General features: G+C 36.2%; 1 protein-coding gene across 1 annotated transcript in view; it reads right to left on the reverse strand.

The window, feature by feature from the left end:
• Nucleotides 1-21219, reverse strand: part of lgr4 (leucine-rich repeat containing G protein-coupled receptor 4) — a 36673-nt gene that overhangs the window by 12841 nt on the left and 2613 nt on the right. The window contains exons 2-7 of the mRNA XM_015384703.1: nucleotides 12945-13016; nucleotides 7380-7451; nucleotides 6781-6852; nucleotides 4423-4638; nucleotides 1682-1753; nucleotides 257-325 (exon numbers count right to left, since the gene is read on the reverse strand). Of these exons, the coding sequence (XP_015240189.1) occupies nucleotides 257-325; nucleotides 1682-1753; nucleotides 4423-4638; nucleotides 6781-6852; nucleotides 7380-7451; nucleotides 12945-13016 (573 nt within the window). The remainder of the gene's footprint in view (nucleotides 1-256; nucleotides 326-1681; nucleotides 1754-4422; nucleotides 4639-6780; nucleotides 6853-7379; nucleotides 7452-12944; nucleotides 13017-21219) is intronic.

Consider the following 21219-nt stretch of genomic DNA (forward strand, 5'->3'; position numbering starts at 1 on the left):
AGGGAGCAATCGGAGGTTAAGGGTCTTGCCCAGAGAGGCAGTCTGTGGGGATTGAACCAGGTACTTGCAACCTTCTCAGAGCACAAGAGCAATGCTTTAACCACTAAGCCAACACTCCCCTTTGCACTAAAGTTTTATACTTTTCAAATGTAAAACTTCAAGTACAAATACTTGTCATTTCTAACATATACACAACATAGGATATGGCATTAGCCATAACTTGAATAGGCCTAATCTTTAATCGCTTCATACTTACAGTTCCTTCAGTTTGGGCAAGGCTTGTATTGCTTTGGGAAACTCCTTCAGGTTGTTAAAATTAAGATCTCTAAACAAAACAAAAGCAGAAACAGAGAGCGTTACAGAGAGCTGTAGAATGAGAAAAATGAAATTAATCATGTTCTTGATTATTGGAAAAGTCAAAGATAGCCCAAACGTAAATAAAAAGACTATGAAAGGATGGAGGAAGTTTAAAGTTCCTTTCATTAATTATCATTACAGGAATTATACTACTAACCTTAATGCAGATTGACCATTGAATCAATGATAATAGATAAATTGGTTCCCCAACACAGTGTTAAGTTAAGAGTTGTTTTTTGTATCAAGGCAACAAAAAGTTGCAAGATTTCAAAGAAAAAAAAACAAGCATTATGTTTATTAATTATCACTACAAAAAGCTTCCATAAGATTCCAAGTCATTTATTAACTTTTCTGTTAAAAAACATCATAAAACTCAAATCTGTCTTTATTTGGTTCCTGCTAACAAATTAGTTTTTGTCTTATTTTGCTTGTTTCTTATGTATTTTGATGAACTTTGGTAATTTAATGACTTCAACTTTTTTTGGCCCAGGCCGTACCGATAACAACACCTGATTTAAGCTGCCTAGAAATTAAGTGCAACCAATATTATTAAAGATATTAGTTATCAGTATTATTTCTGTTCTTTGTTTCTAGTATTGCACAGCTCTTCTCTGATCAAACTAGAATAACTTTGTTGGGTTACATGATATTATGTATGGAACTTATAAAAACCAGTCTTATATAAGACTAAGAGCTGAAAAACAGAAAACTGCTTCCAAACGCCTGTTGTCAAGGCAGATAAGACATGTCTCTATTGTTTTTACTGCAACAGGCTCCAAAATGTCGGGTATGAATCTGCTCACAATGATATAAAATATCTAAGTGGGAGATTTGTTATATTTGATGCAAAAAAAGAAGCAGAACATGCAGAGTGCATTTCAAGACATCAGCACCAACAACCATATTGTTCAAATGCGCTGCAATGCAACTTTTAACAAAACCGTAATCTACAATGAATATCGCTGATTTTTGTCAAGACGTCAGAGGAAAGGTTGAATTTCAGAGTGATCAGCTGACCGTTCAGGAAACTGAGCATCAGTAGCTTTTCCACTAGGCTGTGAAGCAGTAGGAAGTGAACAGTTGGGAGGGAAATTTTGATAAGCATCATGTACTTTGCTCTATTTATCCTAGAGCAATTAAAGGAGGAAGTGGACACAATGATGTCTGGGGGACTGCAGCAGAGGTGGGCGGGGGAGCTGTTGGCACATACAAACTAGAGTCCAAAAACCCAAACTGACTTAAACTGATACATAAACACGCACAGACATGCAAGTATACATCTGCACACACACATAAACAAAACACTGAATAGCTGTGGACTTACAGCGTCTCCAGATTCACCAATCCAGCAAAACAGTTGGCTCCTATCTCCTTAATTTGGTTGTTATGAAGATGCCTAGAAACACAAATTGAGTTTATATGTGAAATATTCAAACATAGTCAAATATTTACTACTCACATACTTGCATACATTAGAACATTAGTAGAAATATTATCTACGTGCAACATGCTAAGTGAATGGAGTGCCTGCACTGTATCTGTTCTAAGCAGCAGAGCTGAGCTCACTAATAAATTCAGCTCTTTTCTTCCTGTTTATTCTGACATGTTTATAGAAACCTTCACCAGTACCACTCTGTGTGCATGGGTGCGTGTGTGTTTTTGTTTATGCAAATGTGAAACAGCAATAACAACTTTGGTGAAATCACCCCGAAACTAACACAAGATTTCCACTTGGAAGGTGGAGCTTTTCTCTCAATCGATAAAATTAAGCTTATATCACTGATAGAGGCTAAGCAACAGCTTCTAATGTTAACTTTTTCAATGTCAGAAATAGAAATAAAAAAATAAAACAACAACAAAAAAGGCATGTTTAGCCTCAAATGTGTCTGCATGGGAAAAAAACAGCAAAACATGGGTAGAAACCTTAAGAAAAAATACTTTACAAAAGGAAAATGATTTTAACAAAGCTTTGTTATGTTGTTTTTATTATGTAAATATGGGAGGAAAATACATGTCTTACTTCTTCATTGCTAATTAAGAAATGTCTGCTGACTTTTTTGAAGCATATTAAAAGGGATACAAATAAGTTTGGACATTTCTTAGATGAATTATTCCTCTTATTTCATATCTCGATTATGATTTGAGGAATGTCAGACTCTCATCAGAAACAAACCTCTTGAACAAAAACAATTTTGAATCTAAACAATCTAGTAGAGGGTTAAGCATTTTGAGGCTTAACTTTTAAAGTCGTAGAGAAGTCATATTTAAATGTCAAATCATTGTTGCTTAAACATGTATATAAATGTACTCTTTATCAGACCATATTGTCCAAAAAGTTAGAAATATCTATTTTTTTTTAAAAAACTGTCTTAAAATCTGTGTTTTTTTTCCTGTTATTTTATGCAGGCCAGTTAATTATACGTCAACTTGTTTACCTAAATTGGGCCAATCATATATCAACAGTCAATTTTTTCGGTCATAGTATCTCAATTCATATTTCGCAGCTAATATATGCAACAAATAACAAATAAGAATCATTGAGTTACGTCCCAGTGTTCACGGGGATGGACGTCTGTATCTTCGGCAGGTGTAGAGCCAACAAAACTGGCAGCATTGCGAGGCAAAGTCTCAAACATGTACGACTGTAAGCTTTCTAAATCTAACAAAGCTAACTGCCGTCCTTGCATCCCCTTCCACAACAACTTTGTCCCCGCTTTCCTCCTTTAAATAAAAAATGTATGACGGAGACTCATCCACAACCTCCGACACAAAACTCTCCTCCTCTTGCATTTTTCAGCTGTCCATAACGTTCCTTGACAGTGTCGCTTCTAGGTCACCAATTTACTGCTACTTGGTCCCAATGGATATTCCCATTGGGAACCTACTAGCACATAGTTGCTAACTGTTAGCAAGATGCTTCAGACAAACCGGCCACAACCAAACTTGCTTGCGAACCTTCCGCCACAAAAATCCCGCCCCCTTAATAATCGACCAATCACATTCACTATATTCACTAAAGTCAGGCACCACTTGGGAGAATTCGGAAATGTAAGGGTTGGAACAGCCGCTTCCCTACGACTTTAATCATCTGCCTGTTGAACATAGTCTCAACAAATCTTCAAATACCTCCCTGACACTTTAGAATCTTACAAATTTCTAATATTTTAGTCTTGCAAAAACATCCATCTGATTTTACTCCTGGTAATATAAAGAAAAGGGGAATAATGATTTACAAAGGAATAAAAAATAGTATTTTTTCAACTCTAAAACATTACGTACATTTTTATAAATGTTTACCTAAGTTATGATACATCAAATCCCTCCTATCAGGGATTTTTCTCCTTGTATTAGATAGATTTTATTGCAATCTTCTCTTGAAAAGGCTTGAACATCCTTTAGGAATTTATGGAACAGTACTAGGTTGTTTAATTGTCCTATTTTTCAAATTTCAATTTGTTTGTTAATGATCAATCATTATATTCCAGAGGTACTTGTTGAGTACCACAAAGATCAGTTCTTGGGCCAATTGTCTTGACTATGAACATGCTTTCAATAGGTGAAATGATCAGACAGTATGGGATAACCTTCCACTGTTAAGCTGGGGCTATTCAGTTTTGTTTCTCCATAAAGATGAATCTAACCTGCTTCCGTTTTTAAATTAAGTGAAGACTTGTTTGTTGTCTTTCGACTTGAGTCTTTGAGGAGTAAATCCTTAATCACCTTATTTGAATGATATTACATTTGGTAACTTGGGACTATTTTTGATTAAGACATTTCTAAATTCAATATTAACCAGATTACTGGCCTTTTCTTCTTTTCACTTCCGGATTATAATGAAATAGTCCATGGTGTTGTTACTTCAAGGTTGGTTTTTAATAGCCTTTGCTGAGGAAACCATCATTTATAGCCAATTGGACCTCATGGTTTGGTGGTTATGTTCCTCTGTACACGCCCTGCACTAAGGCTAACTCTCCAGAGAAATGAGTCAATCATATTGTAAACTCTTAATGCAACACTGAACATTCATATCCTAAACCACAATCAAACCAGAAGCTTAAGACTTACAGCACCACCAGACTAGTCAGGTTTCTGAAGGCGTTGTCTGGGATATACAAGATGCGGTTCAGTGCCAGAGTCAGAGCTTGGAGGTTTGACTGGTGTCTCAGGGAAGTGACAGGGACCTCGGTCAGGTGGTTGTCATCAAGCCAAAGGTGGCGAAGCTGTTGGAGACCTTCGAAGCTTTCGTCAGGAACGGTTGTAATGTGGTTTGCATCCAGACGACTGCAGATAGAGAACATACAGAAAAAAGAAGTGGATCGAAATTGAGGTGATATTTAAAAAACATGATTGTTTTTAATATCTTTGGCCCTGAAATCCAGTAATAAATGTGTAATTTCATTTTATTGATATGCTCATGACAACTCATTATAATGACCTATTTGCAGTTTTAAAAAATCCTTCAAACAGAGAGACTTAAAAGTCAAAATTTGACCCTGATGCTTCTAAATGAAATTAGCTCAAATTGAATTCATAAAATATTCTTTAGCCCTGCTTGAATATTTTAATCCGGATGACAAAAATCACTTGCTTTGAAATTTATTTTATGACAGGGGTCAAAGCAGGTTTAATTTCTATTACACAAGGTTCCCGGTCCAGATAGCTGATATAGCAGATAGTCGAATCTTTTGCGCAAAGCACATATGCACACATACATATGCACAAAAGGAGAAGGGTCACATAGCCAAAGACCTGCTCCCCCATTTGTATTTATTGTTTTCCTTTATAATTAGGGGGGTGAAAGATAAAATAAAATCTGGAAAAAAATCATAAATCAAATTAAAAACTAAGAAATCTGAGATTTAATCTTTGGGCCATATTGCCCAACCCTTGAGCAATTCACCATGGGCCATCAAATTCAGAAACAGACAACTGTCCACTTGTTAGTCTTAATTATGATAAATCTTAATATGTCAATGGGAAAATAACATATTTTAAAAGCACTGAATTCAATTTACACTTAAATGAGACAAAAAGCTAAATTAATTACCAATATTTTGAGATGGACAAAAATTGCCTTGAGGATGACTGATAGTCTTTATTTAACCAATAAAAGAAAGCCTAAGTGTTATTTTCCGTTGAAGAACACAGTTTTGTCCTGCTCTCCTCCTCAACTGAGTGTCTTACCCTCCCTCCAAATTCCTCAAGTATCTGTGCTGGAAGAAAAAACAATCTTGATTGACATGCAGCTATCTCAGGCTTAAAACAAACTAAGCCTTTCTTTTACCGTAGCATATTTCTTTAGGGAAAGACATTTAAAATGAACAAAGCATCAGTTGAAAACACTGAAGAACAACTCAAAAAAGAAAATGAGTTGCAAAGTACAAGGAGAGAAAAAAAAAAAAGAAAAATGCATTTTTATCACATTTCGACAGCTGGATTATTCTACACCTCCCTGTCAATGTAAATGGTATCTTGTATAAAATCAAATCAGAGAGGAAGCTGTGAATGCTGACAATTTACAGCTGAAATAAACTGAAAAAGAGCACAAAAAATATCCATTTCTTATGTGTAAGCATATTAGACTTTGGAGGCTAAAATGTGTGTTTTTACCACTTAATGGGACATTTTGTCTTCGCTGGAAGTAGAATCAGACTGTTTAAACAGATTTGTAAAATCAACACTTAATACAAAGCACAGCAGAAGTACTGGGCCAATCAGAGAGATAATCATCGGGTACTGCTGCTGCAGATCTGATATCACCAGTCAGCAATGCACAGGGGAGGACACAATAACATGGATTTTTAAATGTTAATCAGAGTCTAACCACCCAATATGGAAGGTGGCAACAGCAGAGGAATGTCATCAGCTGCGAGAGAGAATGAGCAGAGCCTTATCTGACACTCAAAGCAACAGCACCAAGACAGGCTCTATGCATGCCTTCAGTACAGTGTAGCTGCCCTTTATAACCCTAAACTAACAGTTCAGATATGCTGTCTATAGAGCTAGTTTTGCATATATTTGTTAGGTAAATTCACAGCAGCCGACGTTTAGATCTTTACATGTATAAGTAGATAAACTGTTCTACTGTATCAAATTTGGTGTTGCCTTTGCTCTTTGGATGTTGGTCTACTGGAAAATTAGATGGAAGAATAGATCCTCACTTTGGATAGAGGGTTATGTAACATGTTAATTGAGCTCTGTAAATAAAAGTATCACATTTTTGCTGTTAAAAGGAGAGATTTCCTTTTGGGGGGTGCATATAATTATAAACCATGCTCTGCTTTTGAAACAACATTGAGTAGCTTTTATTGCATTAAAGCAGGACAGAAAGCATCAATCTTGCAGTCACTCCCACCCCCCAAAAAAAAAGCATAAATAATTGTAAATATCACATAAATGCATGTTTTAACAAGAAAAACTTACAGAGACTGAAGCGAGTGAAGGTTTTTTAGTGCTGTGCTGGGTACAGATTTCAGTTGATTATTTTGCAGCATTCTGAAATTTTAAAAATAAAAACAGGTCAGAGAAACATTTTAATACCACATATTCAGAGAAGGTATTTTAAGACTTAATATGTCATAAAGTGTTTGAACCTTTTGTAAAAAAATTTTTTATTATATTTTGTTTTGTAGGTGAAAGCTCAACGAATAAATACATGCAACTGCAATCTAATGCTGTTGTTGAAGAAAACAAGAATATGACCCTTGTGCTTGATGGAAAGTTAACAGAAAATTTGACTTTGTTTGTCTTTCGAGCCATACAAATATGTACACAATTAGTCTGACGCAACCTGGCTGATGCAGTACAAAAGTTAGAGGAGAACTTACACTTACTTCTCTGTTGGTGAGTTTTGGGCTCATATGAAAAACTATATTAAGTCCATTCCAAAAGATTTAATGAGGATACCATGTTCTAGCAAGCTTCGCTATGTAAACGCATTTATGTGGAAAAATTTGCATTCCCATATTTGTGAGTCTGTGTGTAGAACAGTGTGTGCATTGGCAGGGAGGGTGCGTGCTTACAGAACTTTGAGCTGATGCAGACCAGACAGGGCGTCAGGGTGGATGAATGTCAGGTCATTCCCAGCGAGTCGTCTGAAGGAAGATAAAGAATCAAAATTGCACCTTATCATTGAGATAAAACACATTTCACAAGTTCTATGAACAATCTCCAGCAAATTTGATATATCTGTATAGAAACTGTAAGGAAAAAATAAATTTTAACCAAGCATTACTTTGGATTGAAAACTGCACGCGAATCCTCTGGGAAGCTTAAATTCCGGCTCTCAAACTGATTATGGAGCCCAAGGGCTCATAGACATGTGTCTTTGCAATGGCCTGTCAACACTTTAGCCTCATTCCCACTGAAATTAGCGGGTTAACGCCTGTTTTTCAAACACAGGTTGACCCACTAACAAGTGAGTCGCCGCATAGTCAGTGGGCTTTGTTTCATTCTTTTATCCCTCCAAATCTCTCTTACCAGCTCTACGCCATGTTTAACGAATGTAAGCAGAGTTTCTTAGGCTTGTTACATCAGACACAACCGGCACAGTGTGTTGACGTCCATATGTTGCGTTAAATGGTATCGCGTAAATTAGCGGGTCGACCCGGGTCGGATGTGTCTGCAGTTGTTTGACTCAGGTCAGTGAGCTGTGTTCACCGTCACTAAAACCTGATTGTTCCCGGTTTTAAACGGTTCTGCGGCCAGTGGGAAATAGTTATTTGTCTGTCACTCATCAAACATAAATCAGGGCATAGACTGTGCGATTTTTTGCCCTTTTTTCGGGCGACTTTCCAGTCGTGTGAGAATTTTTCGCCTTTCAGCCTACTCCGTGTAGTGTACATGAGGTAACGAGGGGCGATCAGCCTCTAACGACAACCTCCCGATCAAGAAATGTGAGGTCGGGACCGACCGTCGTGGGCAAATCGCTCAGTGAGCAAAGAAGGATTCTTCTTTTTCTTCTTCCTCTCAGATGTAAACACAGAAGCATGGCTTGGGTGCGAGTGAAATGGAATTCTTTCTGTAAAATTGACAGACCGTAGTAGCAATGTTTGCTCAGCCATGTCTTTGTCCAAATACGTCGTCGCCTTTTCTTTTTAGGGCTTTCAGCACAAAATCGCACAAATTGCCAAGGCAGCATGTTTTACTCTAGCGAGCTACATATTCCTCCTCTACTCATTTGGCTTCCGGATACACGAGTCAGAGTAACGCAATCTCACTGCGGAGCAGAGTCCGATCTGGGATTTTTTTTTTTTTATGTACAGTGTGAGGAGGTAGATCGCATCAGGCGTCTGGCTGAACATGCATCGTGAGCTGTAAACTCACACTGTATGACGAAACCTTGTGGTTTCGACGCACAGTGTGAGCATTAGCTGCGTGCAGCGATTAAAAAAAAAAAATAATCGCACAGTGTATGCCCTACTTTAGACATACCCACAAATATCCATCTCCATAGATCAATTTTAAGCTAATGCAACTTCAATATTTGGTCTTCTTATTAAAAGAACAGTAAAAAATAATAATAATAATAATAATAATTCACCCAACTTAGACTTACACAACTATATTCCCCTGAAACAGTTATCATCAGACAGCTGCTTCAGTGCATGTCAAAATTATTTAAGCGAGACGGGACACCTCCCTTTCCTGCTGGGAACAGGAAGTAAATAGGAAACCAGGGTGTAAATAAGCATGGGACAAGCTGACTGGGACATGGAGCCCAAGTGCGCTATCTTGCCTGAGAGATTAGCAGCAGATTTATCACCGTGCAACATGAGTCAGACCAGGCTGAGTTCCCAGCAACAAGAGCTGCTATGTGTGAGGCTGAGAATCAGAACCGTCCGTGTAAGAGCACCAGTAGGTGTGAGAAATTACTAACCCTGGCCTGGAGCTTGAGAGTGCAACATATCTATTCTTGGATATTCAAATCGAGTTGTTTTTATTTATTTTTTTTTCTTTGCTTTAGCACCATGAACAAATACTGAAACACTGCATCCTTTTAAGTGCATGTGCTGGAGGACCCCATACATTAAGAGGTCTGAAAACATAAAAACAGAACTGAGCTTTTGAAAAATGTTCGTATGTGACTAATATCACAGTGATTCTTTTTTTCTAAGTGGCTATATCAAATCAGGTTCAGAGCTCATTTTTAATATTCCTGCTCTTTTTCATATAGTGTATAAAAATAGTCTTGTTTTATTATGATTGCTTGTTAATACTCTTAAGACATATACAAAGCACAAGGTATGCATGCAATACAAAGTAAATATAGTTAACTAAGGGTTTTTTTCCAATAAAAACTAAATAAACTGAGAAAACCTTTCAAGGATTAAAAAATGAGATGATATTAAACAAAGTTGATTGCTTTTTTTGTGTGCCATTTTCCTCTGCACAAAATTTTTTTTATAAAAATTGCATGGGGAATTGCCATTGCAATCCAAGTCAGGATATCTTAAAATTGATGGATATAACATTTAATCTCAGCTATCCTTTGATTATTTTCTTTTATAAATTTACCCATGTTATTAAAAAAAAGGTCCGAGTTTTATCAAAGCCTACATGCAAAAATGTCAATTTAACCACTCAGACTTGAATTATTTCATGTTGTTAACACTCACAACCAGGTTATCAATTTACATTAAACAGTTCCAATTACAAAACTGAGAACACACAAACATTAAAACATATACGCAGCTTTTGCTCTTTTAAATTATAATTAGTGAACAGTCAATGTCTTAAAGTAAGAATCAAACCCAAATTTATGAAAACCATCATCCTTAAAGAGACGCATATAAAAATGTGCCATAGCCTGAAATAGATCCTAGTTTGTAGTTTTTTAATTGTAAAAAAGCACAAACAAACATGGTTTGAAAAAATACTTCGACTAGCCTACGGGTTTCATAACCGAAAGTGCATTTCCTCGTAAACCTTTAGCAGATTTATCACCTGTTGCTCCAGGCTCTTTCATTGCTGTTGAGAAGCAGAGGCAGACTCGTCTAGTTGTGCAACCCCCCAACAGGTCTACCTTTCAGTAAAAGTTTAGTAACACTTGAATTTTAACCTTTTTTTTCTTTAAAACATCACTAAAAACAAATAAAAAACATAACTGCACCTCACAAATACACCTTATCAATGCCTTTCTACATGTACAAGACACATGGAGCATGTGACACAGATGATGAAGGGATCTGTACCACTTCCATTCTTATGTGTAATTTTTCTGTAATGACGCTTGGCTTCAGATATGTACCAGACAGGAGAATGTAGAGGTTCGTGGTTTTTAGATGTAAACTTAAAACTATTTTGCAAACATATTTACACTAGGGCTGCAACTAATACTCATTCTGCTGATTGATTATCATGTGAATTATTAGATGAAAAGGTATTCAACTTAAATGAAGAATCTTTTAATATTTTATTTTGGCATAATAACTGCTCTGAGCTAATTGCATCTCTTAGAATCCCTTTACTAATAATTCAGCCCTAATTTACACCTCTTTAATTTTTTTGAATATTTTGTCACTTTATTACTACAGTTTTCAGTCATTATTTTAATCAGCTGTGGATTTGAAATAGAAGAAAAGTAATATGTGGTTTTCAAAGTTTTAAAAATTGTTTAAAAAGTGTAGCTTGAGTATGCATTGGGCCCCTGGAGTCAATATTTTCAATGCAATTTTATAAGCAAGGAGGAGTTATTTCTGTGAGTCAAAGAATCGATGCGAACAGCTGGGATTCCTTAAAATAAAAAATGTTTGCATATTTTGGTTGGACTCTGTAAAGTGCCTTAAGATGAAATATATAAATAAACTTAAATACATTTAATCTTGTGGTAATCTTAAAATCTTACATTTACTTTTTTTTTACATTTTCCAATGGTCACTCTTACATAAAAAGACAAACTTGGTGATAAAACCCATATACAAACTGCAATTTTCAGATTTCAATTTCTAAAATATATATGTTTTAATTAATAATATACCCTACTTACAATTTACCAAATACCAATAATAAATAGGGTATATTTATACTACGCCGTTTATACTACTCAGTTTTGTACATCTTTGTGCAGGGCCATCTAAAGGTTCCAAGTTCTGAGTGTATAAATTCTTTTCAAAAGCACATTTCGTAGATAAGATAATTCACTACTAAAAATGTGTATGACTGTAATTTTATGTTATAATTCAATCGAGCAAAAAAGTGTTTTACAATACAGATAAAAGTTTACCAAAAGTTTAAAAACACTTGTGGGGTCTAATAAAATTTCAATGCAGAAAATTAATCTTTTTATAAGCACAAGTACATGTTCCTTTAAATGTAGTGACTACAAATTTTAAATTATAATTAGTTAAATACTTAGAAAAAAAAAATAATATTTCTAAATGTATTAGAAAAAAAAAGGCTGAATAAAACCGAGGCAGACACTTGTGAAATAAGGGCCTGATTGCTACATAGATAGGACTATCAATCACAGGTTACCGTTTAGGATATAAACAAACTGCAGAAAGAGACAGACAATATCTCTGTCATCAAGTCTGTTGATCTTCTGGGCATTCAGCAAAAGAGATTGCGTGACTAAGAAGCGGGAATATTTCTTTTCTCTTTTCACCTCCCAGTCTAAGGATGGCCTGCATGTTTTTTTTTCCTTATTTTGCTGTCAGCTTGCTCTGGTTTTACCCTTAGGGCCTATGCTCTGGATCACTGACAATGCCGAAGACCTAAAGCCAAAAAGTCCTCCACAAAGTTAGGACAGACAAGTCTTCTGATTTTTTCTCAGAGAAGGAAAAAAAAGATTAAGCAAACACAATTTGACTAAGGGTTTAGGTCATTCAGTTCATCAGTTTTGATGAGTTTGGAGAAGACACTGGTCGTGGAGAAATTGGGCGAGTTTTTAAGTAGTGTTGCGATGGAAACCATTGTTTTGCCCTGTTCCTTCCTGCCTTGCATTCCAATACACAATGCGATGAAAACTAAATTGGTTTTCAACAAAGCGGACTGAATTGGTGTAAGAAAAAGAAGCATTGAAGACTGAAAGATGCACCAGAGCTGTAAAAACATCCTTACAAAAGCCAGGTAGAGCAGGAGGCTCTGGAGAATTTTAATTCATTGGTCATTTTGTGGGTTGCGTGTTACCTGATATCAGGCAGACAGATTTTTATCTTCGAATCACAGCAGACACTGAGGTATTTTAGGAGCAAAGAAAAAACATCCACCTAGATTAGATTTATGCCCATTCAACAAGGTCCATGCGCACAGATGTTTTTGTTTCTACCCTCATAATCCCTTAAAAGCGAAAAATTCACGCCGGATGTTACATGGCTGCTGCTTTAATGCCAGTTACCTTGCAATGCTTTTTTTTTACCTGAGCTGTATTACATGCTTTATAACCTCCCTGGCTCAGTTCATCAGTGTTGAGTGATTTGTTGCCTCCTGCATGTTTTCCACACCTGAGCAGGAGGGAATGCTCTACACTGATGCAGTGGGTTTTATAATGCTAATTTAAATACCCAGGTGCGTTTCATAACGATCAGCCCTCTTGTCAACATCGTTGAGAGTAAATACATCTTTAACACGATAAACAAAGTACTCACAGTTCTTCTAGGTAGGGGAAGTTCTTGAAAACATATGCTGGAAGCTCAGTGATGTTGTTCATACTCAGATCACTGTGGAGAAAAAAACAACAACAAAGAAACACAAATTTAGTGGAAGATATTGATGATGCTTCAAATGCTATCTTACTAATATATATATTTTTTAACCTGTCGGCAATGAATAAAATGTACCAAATTCTCCTTTACCAGTGTTTCAGCATTTATTTTAGAAATCCCATCAAATAATACTTTATATAATGGTTAAATCCACCAAAAAAAAACTAAATACTACTATTGCTTTAAACTATAGAAAAAGAAAACCATGAAAAAAGCCCTTCTATTTAGCCTAAAGGATCTTCATTTTTTTTTTTAAATCAACAAGTAAAAACAGACATGTAGCAGCATGAAAAGTATGCACATGGTACTTGATGTACTTCCCTATTGAATCCACTATGAATATATGTGTTTAAATTTGTACAAAACTTGTAAAATACCTTACTTCTTCTCTAGCCTCTAATGATAGTAAAATGTAAGGATAAATGCAGCAGAATGCTGCCATCATGCCTCCTGGGGTTGAGAGGAATACTATGAGGGCAAATTCAAGCCTGAATGTTTCATCTTGATTAGAATGAATTCCCTCACCTGGTCTAAAGAAAAGACCCCAACATACCAAGATATAAAGATGTTAGAATATCATGACAAGGAGAGAAAAAATAAAACCAAAGAACAGAAAAATACAAGATTTTTAAATTAAGGAACCCTCTGAACTCTTCTTCTTTTTTTCACTTCCAAACTGACCATCTTGAGTTTCACTGCCAGATCTCTATCGGACCTTGTGTGTGGGCCCCTGAATCCTACATGGATCACGTTGCTCTTTCCCCGCAGATCCAAATACACACACAGACATATATGCACAAACAAACCCACAGGTTTTAAGAGGTACACCCTGACAGGACCCTCACCATCTCAGCAACCTATGTCTCATCTCCACTTACCTGGAGATTCAATTACCCTACAGCCTGTTCAGCTACAACTTTTCCATCAACATCTAGCTCCCCCCCAAACCCCACTATGGTCTTCTTTCTACCTTGTCTCCTCCATTGGTGGTGAGCTGTAAGCAATGTTTCATTAAACTGCTAGTGGTCAATTGGGTACATTCCTCATTCCTCACTGTATTTTCCTCCAAGTTATACACAGATTGTTTAGATGTCTAAACCAAATGAAGGGCTTATGGTGAATGACTCTATCACTCTTCCTCCCGCCTCTGTGCCTGCTGCTTTACTCATCAAGGTCCTGGCCTGTCCCTGCTAAGCCTGATTTCAAGAGGACACCGAAATACAGCGGTGATAAATAGTGACAGGCTTAAATGCTTCCACAAACAGGTATCTGCAAATTCCTATCCCATGTGCCCTTTGGATTTATTTTAGCGAGGAAGCAGCGGATAATCTGGGAGAGTGAGGCATGCTTTAAAAAAAACTGAAACTCTAAGGCAGAGGCCCGAGTTAAACATCCACACCTATTGTAAAGACATTAAAACAAGTTTTACAGACAGTCAAAATAAAAATCCTTTAGCAGTTTTAAAACTGGCTTGTCTTCAATTTTAAAGTTATTTAATTACCCTTTTGAGTGAGTGTTATTTAAGGTTTGCTTTACAACACACCTACATCTGAAGGGAAATGAATGCATATTTAACATTATAGGTTTTGTAACTGCCACAAACAATGTAAGACATCATGTTTTGACATCAGCACATACATTGATTAGCAATCACATTATGAGCAGCTATAAATTGTAAACCATCAGGAGTGACTTCGGTAGGTAAAAGTCTTTAAAGGTATTTGAACGTCAAGTTACTGCCTTTTTTATTACACTTACAAACCTTGGATGTCAAAGCTGATTCCATCTGCTTGTATTAACAACTGACACCAGAAGTAAAGTTTATTCCTAATGCAACTCTATCTATAAACGTTCACCATATACTGATGTTCAGAGTAAATTCTAAGTTTAGTTTTAATTGAATCAATAAATGTTTTCTCCCCATCGAACATTTCTGAGACTCTTACTCCTCACAACACCTGCTCCACCCCACTCCACTCCTGTGACCTCTGGAATCATCTGACCAGTCATTACTCTGTGCTCAAACCAGAATAAATACACTGAGTTGTCAAGCTTTTATGGTTAGAAAATATATATATATTTTCTACAAATGTGCTTTTAACTGATTCTAAGTATGTTTAATGTATATTTAAATAGTTTTATGCATTTTATTTGCTTTTTAAAATGTGACATAAAGCACATTGCCTCTCTATTTTGAAAGGTCCTGTACAAATAAATCTTATTTTTTTGTAATCGTTTCAAAAGTTCTTCAGTTTTCAGATATCTATACCTATGAATCCTTTTGGGTTTATACTCAACTGTGCATATGCATATAAAAACCAAAGTGCTTTTAGACTCTAAGTTGTCGCTCTTCTTGTTTGACAAGTGCCACTCACGCTAAAGGAAGACCATTACAAAAACTGGGACGTGCACGACAGTCTAGAACAACAGATCATGCCTACGACAAACTGCACTTCTGTAGTAAGACGCTGTATGCAAGAAAAAAATGGTAGGATATAAACCAGGTGCATGTAGCCACCAAGCAAACCTGAAACATCTCAAAAGCAAAGCCATAAACTACAGAAGTGATAAATGCCATCGATATTTTACATAATAATTCCAAAAGATTTCTCTGATGCAGTTTTTGTGAGAAATAAGGGAAACACTGCTTCTCTATTTATAATACTGGCCACCTGAAAGGATTTTTACTGCTACTCTTCCCTATATTTTATATAGTGTATGATATATATTAGCTACATGAACTGTATAAAGAGAGCCCAAGAGTCTAAATTCCACATAGAATGATGGGGTCACTGTAGGTAATATGGGTTAATTGTAACTGATGGAATCCTGGTTATATTTAACAATAATGAAAGTTACCTACTATCAAGGGACATTATTAGGGATGGGAATCGAAAACCAGTTCCTGTTCAGAACCGGTTCCATGTGTTCCAACTCTAAACCAGAAACCAGCAGTTTCCTACCTCTCTTTGGGGTTATTAAGGGAGTGTGCCTTTCTCGTTAATCCAGCCCTTCATTGCTAGCATGTTTAATTAGAACTACTGGTAGCTGGAATTCTTACATGACTCTAGCTATTGCAATTGATGTAACGAAACATGCTACCAAGTTGCTCCACAGTTCAGGGAGCGAGAGAAAGGTGACGCTCGTTTATTGAAATCGGGGGAGATGAGTTTATTTCCCGAAATTGTACATTAATGCTTTTTTATTAAACGGATGCCTTCTTGATTAGATTTAGATGACTGTGACGAGAATCAATAAGGAATCGTTTTACAGAATCGATAAGGGAATCGGAATAGTGAAAACCTTATCAATTCCCAACCCTAGTCATTATGTATTATGGGGTTTTAAAGTCCAAGTTTGGTAAATTTTTTGGTACCCTTTTATCAAATACAAACCAAAACTCTATAGAACTCTATAAAGAAAACCCCACAACTGACTTTGGTAACTTCCAATAGGTTTAAATTTAGGATTGTTTGATTGATTTTTAGCTCCCTATCTGCTTTTACTACTGATCTAGTTTACATTATCGAGCCTTATGTAGAAATCCAAGAATTAAGCCATTAAGCAGCAAATTAAACATTTTCATTAAGCAACCACAAAATTTAAAATATATGAGTTTCAGTAATATCTTTGCAATCCACAGTACAAAACTGTCTTTTTGTGCTCTCTACAGTACTGTTTTGGTCTTAATGTTAGTTTCTCTTTAAGCACAATAATGACTGCATTGGTGTATGACAATTTACTGTTTTCAATATCATTGTCCATAGTTTTACCCAAGTAAAGCACAAAAAGAAACATTAATTCATAATGATAATACTTCAATTAAGTGCCAAATATAGATGGGGTAGAGTTAAGCCTGTTTAAAGACATAGGGTTGTCAGGCCCGTACACATTTCAAGCTAAAAGCCTGGTGCCTATTTGCAGATAAATTAACCAAATAAAATTTGTTGACACTACACTACATAGTAATTTCAATGGGTATCATAAACATCTTAGGGTGTCATTTGAGTCTATATTGGCCTGGAATAAAATACATACTGTACCTGAGGATGATACTTTTAGACAGCTACTCTAGACCATCAATGCAATGTTCCAAATGTTAGCTGTGTTTTTTTTCACCCAATTACAATTACTTTTGAAGATTACTTCTGTTTAAAAACTCAGACATGTGGCACAGTGTGCTCATGACTGTTAAAGTGAAAGCAAAAACATGGTAAGATAAAGCAAGCCTTTAGAAAGGCTGCAATAGGGAATTTAAAGAAATCACAAAATAATTTTGAATCAGCCACTCCACGGTATCGAATACTGTCCACAAGAAGGAAAGTCCAAAAGAAATTGCAGATATGTACATGTTTCGTCATCCAAGGAAGGTCACCCTGAAAGGAAAATTTAAGATACTAAAAGAAATCTCCAAAAACACCTACAGTCTAAGTTTATGGTTGTACAACCAGAAGGGGAATACATTGGAGTTATTCAAGGAAGAGATCTTTTGTTATCTAAGAAGACAACAAGGCAAAACTCCCAGGAAGAATTGACTTATCTGGAGGATGAACCCGAGTGGCATGCACCAGAGATTAGCCAATACAGTTTTAATAAGTCTATTATATAAGTCTAATGCAGAGACGATTATTTTCACATTAGTGTAACTGATCCCCAAAATGTGCTGGAGATTTTTAGGGGCTCATTCTTTAGGCCGCTATTCTTTTCGCTTCCTCCTTTTAGATGGTAAAAATAAAACAATAATAACTATTGTTACCATAGTTAAACAAGTCTATAAATAGAAATAAAAGAAAAATGTATTAACAAATAAAATAAAACATTATCAACGAATTGTAAATGAAGGAAGTGGCAATGCAGCGCTTCAAGTGATCTCAAGGCATGGCTGCTAAATTTACTAATGAATTGGTGAGTGCATGCAGGTATCGGCCCATGCTGATACAAGAAAACAACACGAGCATCAGCCAAAAATATCTGCTGATGTATGGGTCTATCTCTAGCATGAAGCAAACACACCCTTCTCAGTAACAACCACATATTAACTGTGATACAAAGGTCTGAAAATGTTTGGGGATCCACTTCACCCGACTACCTCCCCTTCCCACATCTCCATCCCACTGACACGTTGCTGGGTGAAATAAAATGTTAAATACACGTGAAAAAGAACAGGACTGACTTTCTCTGATTGTTTTTAGAGACGGGTGCTCTGCAAGAAGAAGGGAAGAAAATGATTTCAATGAAAGGGGGTAACAAGCAGGAAAGGTGTCTCATCATTTTTCTTTTTTTAATATATATTTCCATTAGAAACCTTAAGCAAAATACATCACATTACTTAAATAAAAATAATTTTACTGCATGCTTATAAATGAACTAAAAGGCTATAATATATTGAGGTATTGGAGGTTGCTGATGTATCAGCATGGTGTGATTAAAAGCTAATCTGCTCTTAGCTCCTGTATTAATACAACCAACAGTATCAGCTGTATGCGGTACAGGATGCAGCGAAGGCTGACAGACTATTTATCACTTTGTTTAAATAGACAGACAACAGGACTCTATGGGCATTTACTGAAGGATTTAACATATTGTGACATAACGTGTCAAAGTACTGTAGCATCAAGATCAAATACTGCAAAGCATCTGACAGGACAGTGAAGATCCTGGAGCTTCTATTCTGATCTACTGATGCTTGGCATCAAATAAAATCAGCATAAAATGTCCAAGTCACACAACAACAACATGCAACACCAATAATAATAATAACTGAAATTTATTGATCTCAAATTGGAGACATTTGCCTCTGCATTTAACCCATACACTTTGGGGAGCAGTGGGCTGACCAGAGGACCCAGAGTGGCAGTCTGTGGGAGTGGGGTTCGAACTCAGAACCTTAGGTTTCCAAGCTCTGTTTGCTAACCACTTGGCCGCCACAAAACCAAGGTTTTAAAAATGAATTTACTATAGCAGCTCTTGTATTCATTATAATGTTTAGGAGTTTTTTTTGTTAGGAGTTTCACTTGCCTGAGTAGAGCAGATAAATAAAGGTACATATAGCTGTAAAATTTGTAATAGCCAATTATAAACTTGTTCAATATTCTCGAGGACAAGTTTAATAATCTTCATTGCCAAATATTGTGTAAAGAATATATGTTTACAGTTTTATCTGTGAACTGAAAAAAAAAATGATTGCGTTTGTCCCTTTAAAAGTTTGAATCAGTGTCTTTACTGTTGGTTCAATTAGGGCATCAATAGCAATTGGTCAGAAGAATTAGTTAATGTAACTGGTATTCTGAAGTAATGATGTGAGAAAAGAGTAGTTTTTATTTTTTGGAGCAGCATCCATGTTTGTGGCTACGACCAAAGATTCCAAATACATGAATGTATTACCAAAAACTTTTATTTTTTCACCTTTTAATCAAACACTGTTTTGTCTTTACTAAAGCAATGAACGTCATACTAAACACCATACTAAAGCAAACATAACATTTGGATGACCATTCCTGTAGCTTCAAACCTTTAGTCTTCTGTAAGCTGAAGGTTGAGGAACACATTGGATGGCTTTAAAAATAAGAAAGCATGTCCCACAAACTAACTGTAAGAGGAAAAAGAAACGGTATCTGCATGCTTGTCCTAAAAAGAGCAGTTTGCATACTTTTCATAAAAGGGAGGCATCCAAAACTCTTGCTAAACAGATGTTTGCTTCAAAGCAGGTAGAAGAAAACCTCTATTAATGCCATTACTTGTGTCATCTGAATTTAAACTAGCTACAATTACATAGTCAAATAATCAGATCATAAATGTTTAATGTAAACATCGCAGACAGAAGATTCTAATCTGATTCAGTCTGATCAAAAAAAATTTATTTTATTCCGATACAACGAGGTGGTTTTTGCCAATTCTTATTCTGACTGACATCCTTGTAAACACAGATTTGATCTTAAATATAGCCGGCGTGACTTTTTAGCTCCTCACAAACATGAGACAGACAATTTGGTGTATATTTATTTTAAAATACCTGCTTAATTGTATTTGACATCATTCTTTAAATGGCCGAACAGATATGAGATTAAAATACACTCAAATTTTACAAATATTTTACTCGCCGGAATCACGAAAACAGGAGTACATTTTATTCAAAATAAAATCCCAGAAAGCCATAATATGTTGCAGCTAAATTGTGATTCAAGAGAACTGAAACAAATGGTTTTAAGTAAAGACATCATAAAATAGTGAGTTTAAGGAAGTTTAATATTCCTCCATCCATCCAGCTCTGCGGCAGAAACTACTGACTAGCTCCTTTCACCTCTACTGACTAAGAACAAAAGTATCATTCAGATGAAATGCACTGAGGGCACCAATGGTGAGGGCTGCAAGTTCCACCAGTTAAGTGAAAGACTCCCAAAGCCACCTTTAGCTTTTCCTTCATTCCTAGCTTTATTTACAAAAAAAAAATGTCTTTATGTGGAAAAGAACTTGTGCAATCATTATATTAACAAAAAAAAACAAAAAAACAACAGAGAGATAGCAACAACTAAGCTACTTTCTCTCACTAAGATTGTTTGCTTTATTATTGGCTGAGCAGCTCTGTTTCCCCCCACAATCTGCTTTTCTGTGACATGGCAGTTGCCACTACTGCAGCCAAAACTAAGTCCCAAAGTGAGCTACAGGTAAGAGTTTGTGCCAACACTGTCAAATGATTTATTGCAGAAATGTGTGGTCTTCCATGAGCAGGTTTTTCCGACAAATCAAGAAGGGATTTTCAGCTAAATAATCTATTACACAACCTTGTGACTGCATGAGTTCTCTGCATTTTGAATACTAAAGCCACAATAAAGGAAGCATTTGTGATTCATTAAAATAACAACCCATCCTGTTGCACAAACTGGCTTAGTTTTCATGCCAATTTTCACCGTTTTAGCGCACTCCTGCGGCACACTGACCCGAAAAACTCTTTCTACAAGCAAAGTTCCAAGTACTGTAAAGACAAAGCACTTTTGCATGAGGTCTTTCTTTAAGACGTCAGCATACCGCTGCCGGTGCATTAGCCCTGAGAGAGCAAGCATTTGCAGCTGCAATATGTCACACTAATCCATCATGATCCCTAACCCCACCACTCCGCACACAAAAGGCCGAGGGAGAGGGAGAGGACAACTAAAGTTCA

The sequence above is a fragment of the Cyprinodon variegatus genome, unplaced genomic scaffold, assembly GCF_000732505.1.
Source record: "Cyprinodon variegatus isolate N-32 unplaced genomic scaffold, C_variegatus-1.0 Scaffold15, whole genome shotgun sequence".
In the NCBI taxonomy this organism is placed as follows: Eukaryota; Metazoa; Chordata; class Actinopteri; order Cyprinodontiformes; family Cyprinodontidae; genus Cyprinodon; species Cyprinodon variegatus.